At 39.3% G+C, this 12,571-nt stretch overlaps 1 protein-coding gene across 1 annotated transcript in view; it reads left to right on the plus strand.

Moving 5' to 3' along the window:
• Positions 1 to 12,080, plus strand: part of Olfm4 (olfactomedin 4) — a 21,998-nt gene extending 9,918 nt beyond the window's left edge. The window contains exons 3-5 of the mRNA XM_004646201.2: positions 2,068 to 2,280; positions 3,272 to 3,431; positions 10,022 to 12,080. Of these exons, the coding sequence (XP_004646258.1) occupies positions 2,068 to 2,280; positions 3,272 to 3,431; positions 10,022 to 10,824 (1,176 nt within the window). The 3' untranslated portion in view covers positions 10,825 to 12,080. The remainder of the gene's footprint in view (positions 1 to 2,067; positions 2,281 to 3,271; positions 3,432 to 10,021) is intronic.
• The last annotated feature ends 491 nt before the right edge of the window (positions 12,081 to 12,571 follow it).

Here is a 12,571-nt window from a genome sequence, read left to right on the forward strand (position 1 = left end):
GGGGGGGGGGAAATCAAGGAGAGTCACATTTTATTCAGCAGAGTTGACAGTTGAATCACTCATTTTTGCAGAACAACAGTTACAATGTGCCACCAAAATGTTTCAGGAAAGCTGAGGGCCTTTCTTTTGTTTCAAGAGCTGCTAAGGCCAAATGCCAACAAGTGCATTCATTTATCAACCTTCCATTTCTGATATGGTACTCTGTTGTTGTTGGTGTTATTAATAGGCAAAGATTTAAGACCATTTTGTAAAAATCAAAACCTGGGTAGGCCTTCTTATCTCTGTGTATATTATTGAGGGCAGCATGCTTTGTTACACATTCCCCCCCACACACCAAAATGTCACCAATCTTTACAGCATCCAAATAATAGCACATCTGATGGCAGTGAGCATCAGTAGTTGCCTGAGGAGCTACACTAGCAGTGCCAAAGGCTGCATTTTCAACTTTCATTAAAATCCTCTTTGCCTGAAGCCCTAACCCTCTAGGTCTGTGACCTGTGAATCTACTCTAATTTGCACAGTTGGGGTTAAGTGGAGGGCTAAAATGACAGAAGTTAGGGCTGCCTTTGGTATCAGAAGGATTAGAGGTCAGCATGTGGCTCTGTGCTCCTCCAGGAGCTGCAGATCAGCTACTTGACATTAGAGCAATTTGGAGAGAAGCATCATTTTTAATCAGGCTTTTAAAAAGAAAGTAAAACTGGCAACTTTTAATGAGCAGTTTCTTTAAAAAGCCATGACATTTCTCCTAGAGATCAGACACAGAAAGTACCACCAACTGTTTATTGAAATATCCATTTGGAGATTCCAATTATATACCACACCACCAAGGGAATTTTTGGAAGTATTTAACTTAATGATCAGACATTCAAATATATGCAACAAATGTGTAATTTAAAGGTCTGATTGCAATAATCAGTTCTTGGAATAAGTGTGAGCGTACTTAATGAAACATGCACTTTACAGTCCCGTATACACTCATACACTGTGCAGTAAGTTGAGTCTTTTCTCCATTTGGTAAGAGGCAGAGACTTAAAACTTAGTGTACATTATCATCAAAAACAGATTTCTATTGAAGAATTTCTCATTTTTTCAACAAAATCCCTAGGTTTAGAGCAATGGTTTTAAATGAAGAGAAACAGGTAGTGATTTGGTCCCCAGAGAACATTTGACAATCTCCTGAGAGATTAATGGTTGTCACATTTGGTGGGTGGGAGGATGCTACTGGCAGAGCAAGCAGTTGAATATTCTGTAGTACACACAATAAGAAGTCTACCAAAAATGTCAATGTGCTGAGGAAATAGCCTCACATGTTGAAAAGAAGAGGGACAGAAAGAGACTCTGAGTCAAGCCAGTTTAGTTTTGGGAGCGACTATTTTTCAAATATTGAAAGAAATACAAATACAGATATAACAATCTTGAAGCAAAATATTTCTTAGTTGGCTAAGTGCAATGCTGCCCCTCCCCCCCACTAAAGTAGTATGTTCCTTTTAGTTTGCATCTAGATAGTAAAGTAGTCAGCTTTTCAACTGCTGTGACCAAATACCAAGACTAGTACTTAAAAGAGGAGAAACTGACTTTGGCTCATGTTTGCAGATGTTTTAGTCCATGGGCAACCTTTAGGCCTTTGGTGGGGCAGAAAGTTTACAGAGGCGAAGTCTAGGAGAGAGAATCTGCTAGGTTCAAGTCAGCCAGGAAGAAGAAAAAGAACAGTCAGCAAGAAACTGTGCTAGCAGCCTTCCTCCTTCTGTTTTTCTTCTTTCCAGGCCCCTTGCCTACTGGATGGTGCCACCCTCTTTCAGGGTGTGCACCCTCCTTAGTTTTCCGTTCCAGGTGCCAAATATCTCTGAAAATACCCTTATAGAAACACTTAGAAGTGTGGTTTACTAATTTCCTAGGTGTTTGTCAGTCTAATCAGGTCAAGATTAAGATAGATATTTAAAATGTGGCTAAATATTTTTGGTTAATTTATTTACCAAAAGAGTTGACAGTATTCATGAGTTTTATAGTGAAGGAAGACACTTCAGTATTACTTTGTGAACTGACTTGAGGTTTTCTGATTCCCTTCAGGTGAAAGAATATGTGCACTTAATCAGTGTGTATGAAAAGAGACTCTTAAACTTAACTGTCCGAGTAGAAATCATGGAGAAGAATAGCATTTCTTACACTGAACTGGACTTTGAGCTGATCAAGATAGAAGTGAAGGAGATGGAAAAACTGATCATACGCCTGAAGGAGAGTTTTGTTGGAAGCACAGAAATTGTTGACCAGCTGGAAGTGGAGGTAAGGAGTGAATTCACTCACTTAGCAGTACAGCAATCAATAGTAAATACTTTTTAGTAACCCTGGGCAAATACTAGACTTGGATAGGAATTTCTCTTTTATGAATTCTCGTTGTCGCTCTTTCATGACATAGGGCACAGCCATGTTCTACTGCGGGTGGATGTCTCTTTGTATAGTAAGGTAAGCACATTGGGAACACGTGGACTGAGGAGCTGCTGTTATTCAATGGTCAGAATCCTGCCCCAGAACCAGAGAGTCTTTTAAGTTCTTCAGCAAGGTGACACGAATCTGGCCAGCTGTCCATGGCCATGCTAGATCAGGTGTTTACCCTGCTTTGGATTTATGCTAATGGATCTAGAAATCCACAGTATACCTAAATGCAAATATGTATTTGTCTTTTTGAATGAACATCTAATCTTGATGCTTTTTGGAATCCATCTCCACATACTGGTAACCTCATTTAAGAAATTTCTTGTGAGTATGTTTCAGTGAGAGCTTTTAAGGTCTGTGGATAAAGACCAGCACATTAACGTTACGGCTAGGTAATTTATATCAATGAGAATTTACTTGCACAGTCATGACAAGGGATATGATTGAGAATTCAAGTTACATATTTTAGAATTTGTTTTCTCTAGCCCTCACCATTCATTAGAAATTTAATTATATTATAACATGAGTAAACATGAGTTTATAGGGGAAGGTTATTAGAAATGAACTTTAATGGACATTTGTGGATGCCTAGAATGACTCTGTGCTCTATTATTAAAGCTGTTAAAATCTTTTCCATTTTCTTCTTGTTACACATGTCTGCCTGAGATCTGACAGGCATTCAAACTAAACCGTAAAATGTATTCTTCCAAATGAAACCATTCAGAAAAATCTCTGGTGTATTCTGCAGCAATGTTTCACTAAATGACAAATTCAGCCCTGGAATGTTTATGAAAGAAATTGCACAATAATATAAAGTCACTCTGAATTTTTATTTCCTTAGATAAGGAATATGACTCTCCTGGTGCAGAAGCTAGAGACGTTAGATAAAAACAACGTCCTTGTCATTCGTCGAGAAATTTTGGCATTGAAGAAAAAGCTAGAGGAATGTGAGGCCTCTAAAAATGAGCACACTCCTCTTGTTCCCCCTCGTCCTGCTCCAGGTAAGCACAACGTGTTCTTATGAGCAGTGAGTAGGCTGGGAAAGGGACTTGGGGCTGTAGTGTTGGAGGTAGGATAGCATTTTAATTGAGTTACTCTTCCATATTTTAAAACCCTTCTTCTCTCCAAGGCCCCTTGGTCTTTTTTGGAGGGCATTTTCTCCCTTCCTTTTATTAGTTTCATATTTTGGAGTTCCCAAAGAAAGAGCATAAGCAGTCAATTTAAAACAAAATCCACAAATGACACATATTCCATTTGTACTCACTAACAGGCAAACCATCTCTATGGTGATAGAGGGGCTACCGGGGCCCTGGGGAAAGCCTGAAATGTCTGTGTGGCATCTGCTTTCCTAATGATGGAAAGGATGATTGGCTCATTTCTCTGATGAGCTGGGTGTGGGCCTGGATTCTGCTGCCATTCTTTCCCTCCATTCCTCTCTTCTTGCTCCTCTTTATTCTTCCCCTAAATGCATGTTACACTCCTGTTTCATTCTGTGTCCGGGAATTCAGAGAGGACCAAAGCCATGGCCCCACATGTTGTGATCTTTCTGGGTGTGTCTCACCATCTGTCCAGTACTGTGTTTGTGGGGGGCAGTGTGGCAGATTACTCTTTCACCAGTTCTCCTGGAGTTAAGGGTGTCTTGGAACAGGGAGTTCTGTAAATATGCCCTGAAAGGAGCAAGCTGCATGAAGGCTTCAAGAGCACAGGCTTGCAGTCCTGAAGACCTGAGCTCCCTTGCTACGTGGGTATAAGACAAAATCCTTAATTTCTTCACTTTTATAGTAGGAGAATAACAGTACCTACATTGCCAGGTTGCTATGGGGATTAATAAAGCAGCACTTGGGGAACTTAGGGTGCTTAATCAGTGCCTAGACCCTGATAATATTAGCAGTGATGATAATTGCAGTGAAAGCCTCACTGTGAATAGCAGCAGGGCCAGGTCCATGTACACTGAAGCACATCCCCTCACATAGAATAAAGGAAGCCTCTTGGCTTTCCCTATCCTTGGAGACCCCACATCACAGCCAACTTCTCTCTGTGTGCTGTGAGCATCTCAGCTGCAGGAGGACTGTCTGTTTTCATCAAATCATATAGCCTTTGTTATTCTTATTCTCTCCGATCCTCAGAACTTGTTTTCTTTTGGACTGTGCATTTCTGGTTCCTTGTCAGTGCAGCTGATTTATTTAAGACATCTATTAGATATGACCATACTTATAAGCCTCTTGGTGTTGTTCTGGGGAGACTTTTCCTGCCTACAGTTGGGAATCTGACCTAGATTGACAAGAGAGAATGTTTAAGGTAAAGACAATGTTCCGTGGCCTGAAACAAACTAAGGCTGGGGCTGGCCCGATAGCTCAGTGGACTAAAGCCCATGCTTATGCAGAACACAGCTGCTGGGGTTCAATCCCTGGTAGCCCCAGCCCTGCACCCAGGGCCTGTTCAGACAATGATGGAGATTGGGTGTTGTGGTGAGCACCTGTAATCCCAGCACTTGGGAGGCTGAAAACAGGAGAATCACTAAGAGTCTGATCTGCGTAGTGAGACCCTGTAGACCCTGCACTAAGCACATTTTAAAAAAAGCCTACTTAGGGCTAAATTTGGTTGGTGATTAGTGGTCTAAGCATGTGTAGAAGTGAGATGGTTCTTTTGGACCACAAGGGCTTGCTGAAGCAGAAGTCAAGCAATGTGACAACCTCTGAGAATCAACAAACGAGTGTCTCTCTCTTTCTCAGAAAACATCCCTCATGGAATGGGGTTTTTTCTGGCACAGTTTTCTATAAATCTCTTCAAAGAAGACATTTTAGAGCAAGAAATGACACTCAGAGTCATTGAAATTAGCCTGTTCACATCTCAGAGGAGAGAACTGGAGTGGTAAGAATGCTGTTTATCCTGAGCTGCACAGGTAGCTGGTAACAGGGCTGAAGTTGAAATGCAAGGGTCTTCACTCCCTGTCATCTGAGGACTCCCTGACATCTCACAGTGTCAGGCATTAGTAATCCAAGGATGACTATGAGGAACAAAATACAGTGCTTAGCATCTAAGGAGGACAACAAGTAAACCTGTTGGATTATTTTTGTTAGAATTGTTTTCAGAATTTTGCCCTCAGCTCCTCACTCAGACTTCTGTGAACCTTGTCAGCCCTGCTGTGCTATTTAATCAAATTGCACCCAGATTTCCTCTTACTCTCCCACAACTTTGGCTGTACCTGGGTCACTGCCAAGCCACTTGGCCCTCTTCCAGCTTTGTTCATATTATATTTATGATGTTTATATTAAACTGACTTTTGTCCTGATTTTAAATCAATTTCTTTTACTTGCTCTCTTTCTGTTTGGATTGGTTGATAATGCAGAATTGGAAAATCCCCAGGCACCACAAAGTTGTGAGCCTGTAGAGACTTTAATTAAAGTTCCTCACTATTATGAGACTTTAAAATCTGGCCTGTCTGCTTTTTTTCACTGCAGAGTTTTTCAGAACAAAAGGGCTATGTGCAAGTCTCAGCTATAAAATAATTCTGCATTTTCTGGGGTCCTCCCTTGCAGCTGTAGTTTATGAATTATGTAGTCAGCTTGAACTGAGAATCAATACGGGTATTTTGGGTTTAAAATGTACTTTATATTTGTTTTTTTTTCTCCAAATAACATCCTTTTCTGCTTTGTTGCATAGAGCTTTCTAGTGTAAAATAACTGGCCTTCTTATTAACTTCTTCCCTTAAAACAACTAGCTTCCATTCTCTTTTTCCTGTGAATCTAAATGAGTGAACATGGCAACCTCTTGGGGGAGTGCTCTGTCATCAGTCGCCATTTTGCTTCGTCATCTTGGTTGTGCTGGTGTATGCTAGGTGATCAGTAGATGGCTAGTGATGGATGGGGTACAAAAAGCAGGAAGGCTTGGTGAGTTCCCAGCATCAGAGAAGATTGTGAGCTAGTAGACACCTAATAATTCAGAGTCAATTTAGTCTTATTTTTTTGTGATTATGATAATTTTACTTGTCTAATTTTAGTCACAAGTAAGTCATGTTTTCCTTCCTTTTAGTTCCAATAAAGCTTAGTTGCCCAGTAAGAGAATAAATTTTTAGTACATTGACCCAATATTAAAGCTTCTCTGTTGGTCTAGAGTTTTTGTTTTTGTTTTTAAAACTACCATTTTTAATTTGTTTTTTTAAAATTTAGGACAATCTACAGGGTCTCACCATATAGATCAGACTCCTAATGATCCTCTTGTTTTCAGCCTCCCAAGCAATGAGATTATAGGCACAGGCCACCATGCCCAGTCTCAACCACTGTCTCACGATGCCCTGGGGCTAGCATGGCATGCCGGGGGATCGAACCCCAGTCGCTACCTCTGCCTAAGCAGGTTCTTTAATCTGCTGAGCTATCTGGCCAGCCCTAAAACTTTTTTTTTTTTAAAGATAAGGTTTTGCTATGGAGAAGAGGCTGGTCATAATCTCACTATGTCATCTGACTGGACCTCATCTTGCAGTGATCCTCCTGCCTTTGCCTTTCAAGTGCTGGAATTACAGGAGTGTACTACCATGCCCAGCTCTGGGATAGTTTAAAAAGCCAAAAAGTGCTAGTTTAAAGTCTCACTGCTGTGGCTGTCTTGGATACCTTTAGAATTCCAGGAGAGTATCTAGTGAATTGCACAGTGAGTGGATCTCCAGGCAAAGCTGCACTTGTGTGGAGCATACCTCGTCTTATGCTCTGTGGAGTAAATAGTAACTTCTTTGAAAAAATCAGATGCATAGGGGCTGGGGAGATGGCTCAGTGGTCTAAAGCACCTACTTAGAACAAGCTTAGCAAAGCACAGGGACCGTGGTTCAATCCCCCAGCACCACATGCCAGCCAGCCCCGCCCCCTGGTGGGCTGAGCTGGCCACACACACACACACATACAAATAAATAAAATTTAAAAAAAAAATCAGATGCATAGCAATGTGTACATGGGTGGTTTATAAACTAGGGTGAGTTGGAGTTTGGATCTTTTATTCCATAAGCATATTTGGTCCATGGTGTGAATGGCCACGTTGTGTGTACTGGGGTCACCTGGATGGACAAAGCAGCCTCCAAGGTAATAGAAGCAACTACCCAGTAAAGGAACAACATGCTCCTATAAACCTTCACCTGAGACATGAAAAGATTATGATGACCTCTGCCAGTTACTGTGATACTCTACAGCATTTCTTTCCTTCTAACAGTCTTCAGAGTATCATTTTTCCTTTAGGATGAGGAACCTGAGGCTTAGAACCAAAAATAGAATTAGTGGTAAAATAGTAGTAATCATAATAGTAATTTGGGGGAACTTTATTTTGGTTCCTTCTGATTTCTACATCTGGATACAGCATGGTTTATCTTCACCTCCACAAAATGCTTCAATAAGTTACACACATCATAAATTTTCCTGAAATACTTTGTTACTATTGGTTTGTGGTATTTTCTTTCTAGAAAGTCAAGACTCAATGAAGCACACAATTCTTAAATCTTCTTACCTGAAGAAAATATATTGACTTGCTTTCATTACCTCACAGTGAAATGTAGCTGAATAACTAAACTCTCAGGAAGTGATTTTAAGTAAAAGATCTAGTTTGAGCATATGGAAACTGGGACAGTTTTTGTTCTCATTACACTGAACACACCACTAACTTTATTTTAATAATTCATACATTATTTCATAAACAAAGCAAACAAGCATTCATCTGAGAGATCACTTTTAGGAGGAGAAATAATAATTTATAATTTTATTCATTATTTCTTTAGTGGAGAGCAGTCTCTTGGCTGAACACCCGTTGCTTTTTTATTTATGAAATGATGCATGCATTATTAAAGTAAACCTGCAACTGTGTTCTGTTTAATGATATGCAAAATTATTTGAGGTTGGGCACAGAGTAGTTTCATTTTTCTACCTGTTATATGGTTAGCTGGATTTGCACCAACTGTGGATATATGAGAGCATTTAAGGGACATGTATTTAATTCTGAGAACAAACAGTCCCAGAAGACTGGGAAAATAAAAGCAATATTCTAGTAATGGTTTCACCTCTGAGAAGTTCTTGACTGAGGAAGACAGAGGTGAAAACTTGTAAGAAGGAAAGGAATTGTCCTTTCCATATTGGCCAAAGGCAGAGATTCAGAGACAAGAACTTATCTCTCTGTATCCCCACAGTTCTAATCTTAGGCAGTTTTGTTTTGGGCTCCAGCTCACTGAAGTGTCTGCCATAGTTCTCTGGTTCCCTACAAGCATTTAAGGTCACATCCAGTTATTCAAATTTCCTTCCTTCCCTCCCTCCCTCCCTCCCTCCCTCCCTTCCTTCCTTCCTTCCTTCTTTCCCCTTTTCTGCTCTGGGTAGCAGGATGAGGGAAAATGACCTTTCATGTACTTGAAGTTGGATTTTGTTATCGATAAAGCATAGTGCCAGGTTTTAAAAGAAAATAGAATTTGTTTAAGATCCCAGAAAAATATGTATCCAACTCTTTTCTTAGTGTTCAGAAAAATACTGGAGGAATTTTATTTCATTTTCTATAGCTCATAAATGGTTTGACTTGGCAGGCATTTCAGAGGGACTGCAATGTGCAGGGCCAGTTGCCCAGCCAAGTCATTTTCCCAAGTGTTCCAGGGAATGTACATTAAATGGACCAGTGCATCTGCTCCCACTTGGTTGTACACATTGTCACGATGACCATATCAGAATGGGAAGGAGGGGCATGCCCGTTGTTCCATGGCACAATAACATGTGGGTTATGAGTGGCAGGACTCAACTCATAACTCACAACAAAATGGTCACCCAGTGATATATAGCATGGGCTATGTACTAGGCACAGAAGGGTCATTGCTGCCTTGAAATTATTTCCTATCTCCTCAAATCCAAAATTTCACCATCTTCAGATCATCTTCCCAGATATATAAAACCCCATATTTAAAACTTCATCTTCTAAGATTAACTTGGAGCAGGATCAATGTCTTGTGTAGATATGCACTTGGGCACCCAGGGAAGACAGGGGAAGAAGGGCAAGGAGACCAAACCAGAAGCATGTTCTCCTTCTTCACAGGGATTCCTGGGGCTGACTGTGGCAAATAGCAACTTCTGCCTTTTTTTTTTTTTTTTTGAGGAACCAGGGATTGAACTCAGGCCCTTGCGCTTGCCAGGGAAGCTCTTATACTACTGAGTCATCTCCCCAGCCCCTAACTTCTGACTTCTTAAAACAGCATAAGATTCTGGGGTGATCTTATTTTTCTTGATTGCTCTGTATAAAAAATGATGTAAGATAATATTTGCAAAAAATACTTTTTTTAGAAGAAATTCTATTAATGTTATCAGTTTCCCCAATTATTTGCTTTCTGGGCTCTCTATGCTTTTAAATATGGCTCTCTTATTATTCCTGCTTCTCAAACCGGAAGCCCATGTGTATTGGTGTAACAGTGGGTTCACAATGAGGTTAAAACTGAAAGGGGTTTGTGTTTTTCTACATATGAGTTGTTGTCATTGAACTTTGGCAGGAAAAGTTTTGATGGATGCTTTGCATTTGTGATAGCAAATTGCTTGTATCCCTGTCATTTTTTTTCCTAAGAATGTCCTTTTAAATTTTCTTTTCTATATAGGAAGCTGTAATCATGGAGGTGTGGTGAACATCAGCAGACCCTCTGTGGTTCAACTCAACTGGAGAGGGTTTTCCTATAAATACGGTGCCTGGGGTAGGGATTATTCTCCTGAACAGCCAAACAAGACACTGTATTGGGTAGCGCCCTTGGAGACGAGTGGGCAGACACTTCAATATTACAGACTCTATAACACATTGGATAACTTGCTGTTGTACACACAAGTGCGAGAATCTCTGATTAGGTATGGCCAAGGTAGTGGTACGACAGTTTACAACAACAACATGTATGTCAATTGGTACAACAGTAGGAACATTGCTAGAGTTAACTTGTCCACCAACACTGTGGCTGTGACTCGACAGCTCCCTGATGCTGCCTATAACAACCGCTTTTCATATGCTAATGTAGCTTGGCAAGATATGGACTTTGCTGTGGATGAACATGGACTGTGGGTGGTCTATGCAACAGAAGCCAGTACTGGTAACATAGTGATTAGTCTACTCAATGACACCTCCCTTGTGGTGCTGAACACTTGGGTTACCAAGCAGTACAAGCCATCTGTGTCTAGCACCTTCATGGTATGTGGGGTTCTGTATGCCACCCGTACTTTGAATACCAGATCAGAAGAGATTTTTTACTACTATGACACAAACACAAGGAAAGAAGGTAATCTGGCTATTTTGATGCCTAAGATGCAGGAAAGAGTGCAGAGCATTAATTACCATCCCTTTGACCAAAAACTTTATGTGTATAATGATGGTTACCTTTTGAATTATGATCTTTTCTTCCAAAAGGAATCCAAGTAAAGTGTCTTGCTGTTAGAGAGAGAAACAAAGTGTTTGTTGTAAACAGTCTTTTCTTCTTACTTAGATATATACAGGAGAATCCAGAAGTATTTTTCTTTAATAGTGATATTTAGGTTCAGAATCATATATCACTAGATAAGATATTTGTCATGATTTGATAAGTTCTCTTGGGAATCTTCTGCCTTGTGGGATGCAAATATGATTCTTGCAGGATGGGATTGGTAGAGGTCAATGGGCACAATCAGTCCAAAGAGCCTATAGTAAGGAGTCATGTAAAAATTAAGAAACTTAAATTAGGAAATGCAGTATAGAGTCTGTTGGTTCTTTGTACATGAAAATTGGCTCAATGAGCATTTCTTGTTCATTATAGGCCCTACTACTTCTTCCATGCCTAAAAAGAACTTGGGGCTTAATTAGGCAGATTAATATCAGAAGGTGCTCAAGTGACCAAATCTTCAACTTTGTTTACTCACTAGCTCTTAAGTAAAGATTTGTAAATACCAGATAAGTAAACTTGATCTTCTATATTATATCTGTAAAATGTTCTGAGTTTTCTGGAGAGAGAACCTTTATGCATTAAATTTTTTATTGCCTATTGATCTTGGAAGGCTCTTCAGATGAGTTAATTTTACTTCTCTCCTTTTCTACCATTTTAAGAGTCAATAGAACCCTTTACTTCATAATTTAATTTGAAAGGCATATCGCAAAACTAGAATCAGACTTACCAAATAATGCTCCCAACCTCTCCTTATTGCTGTCATTTTTTGGTAAACAACAAGAAACACAATAAACATTAATTTGGTTTCCCATGAGCTAGTCATAAGATAACAAATTAATTTTCTTTTATCTCATCATTAACTTTTCTTTAGATAGCCGTAGATCATAATAAAATCAGACGATAATGATAAAATGGTAAAATGGTAGCATTTATGGTCATAGAATAAATGCTTAGGACATATGTGAGAATTGTATTAATTGTTTCATCGTTTTGTTTTTGCTTGAGCCTGGAAGTTATAAGAAAAGGAAAATTTAATTTCTTTCAAAGAAGAGATGTAAAAAAAATCTATGCAAAATATCTAATACATCAATGTTTTGATTGAAAAATCTCGCACAGGTTTAGGTGGTTATGTGCTTTTGGGTGCCTTTATCTTTTGATTTTAGCTGTTTTATATGATGTTTAAATCCTAGTCTTAGGATTGGCTATTTCAATGTTGTACTCTTTTTTATGAAAATGATTAAAATAGTCTTTAAAGAAACTACTGTCTTTTATTTTATTTATATTTTATGTTATAAAAACAATCCAATAAGGTCTTAACAGTGTGGTATACATCTTGCTGTAAAGTGTAGAGAATGTCTACCTCCCAAACTTACTTAGCAACATAATCCCTAACTTTAAAAAGAAATACAAGGTGGGCTGGCCTTTTAGTTCTCATTTATCTTTCAAATCCATTCTCTCTGTCAGCTTTATTATACTGTAATGCCTTATCATCTTTTGGGATATGAGCTTAATACTTATTAATTTCCATAATTGATCTGATTATTATCAATACTAGACTATATTTGGGTGCCCTGTGTTCTTTTTTCATTTGAGCTACTAAATAACATGGATCCAGATCTCAGTCCAGATCTCAGTCAAGCAGGTCTTGGATAGAATGCAGAGGGAATAATTGGCTGTATGAAAAAGCAAATACCTTTACCGAAGACAATGTGTAGGGGGACAGTTGACTTAGAGCATGAAGGACAAATA

Source organism: Octodon degus, unplaced genomic scaffold (genome assembly GCF_000260255.1).
Source record: "Octodon degus isolate 3935 unplaced genomic scaffold, OctDeg1.0 scaffold00258, whole genome shotgun sequence".
NCBI lineage: Eukaryota > Metazoa > Chordata > Mammalia > Rodentia > Octodontidae > Octodon > Octodon degus.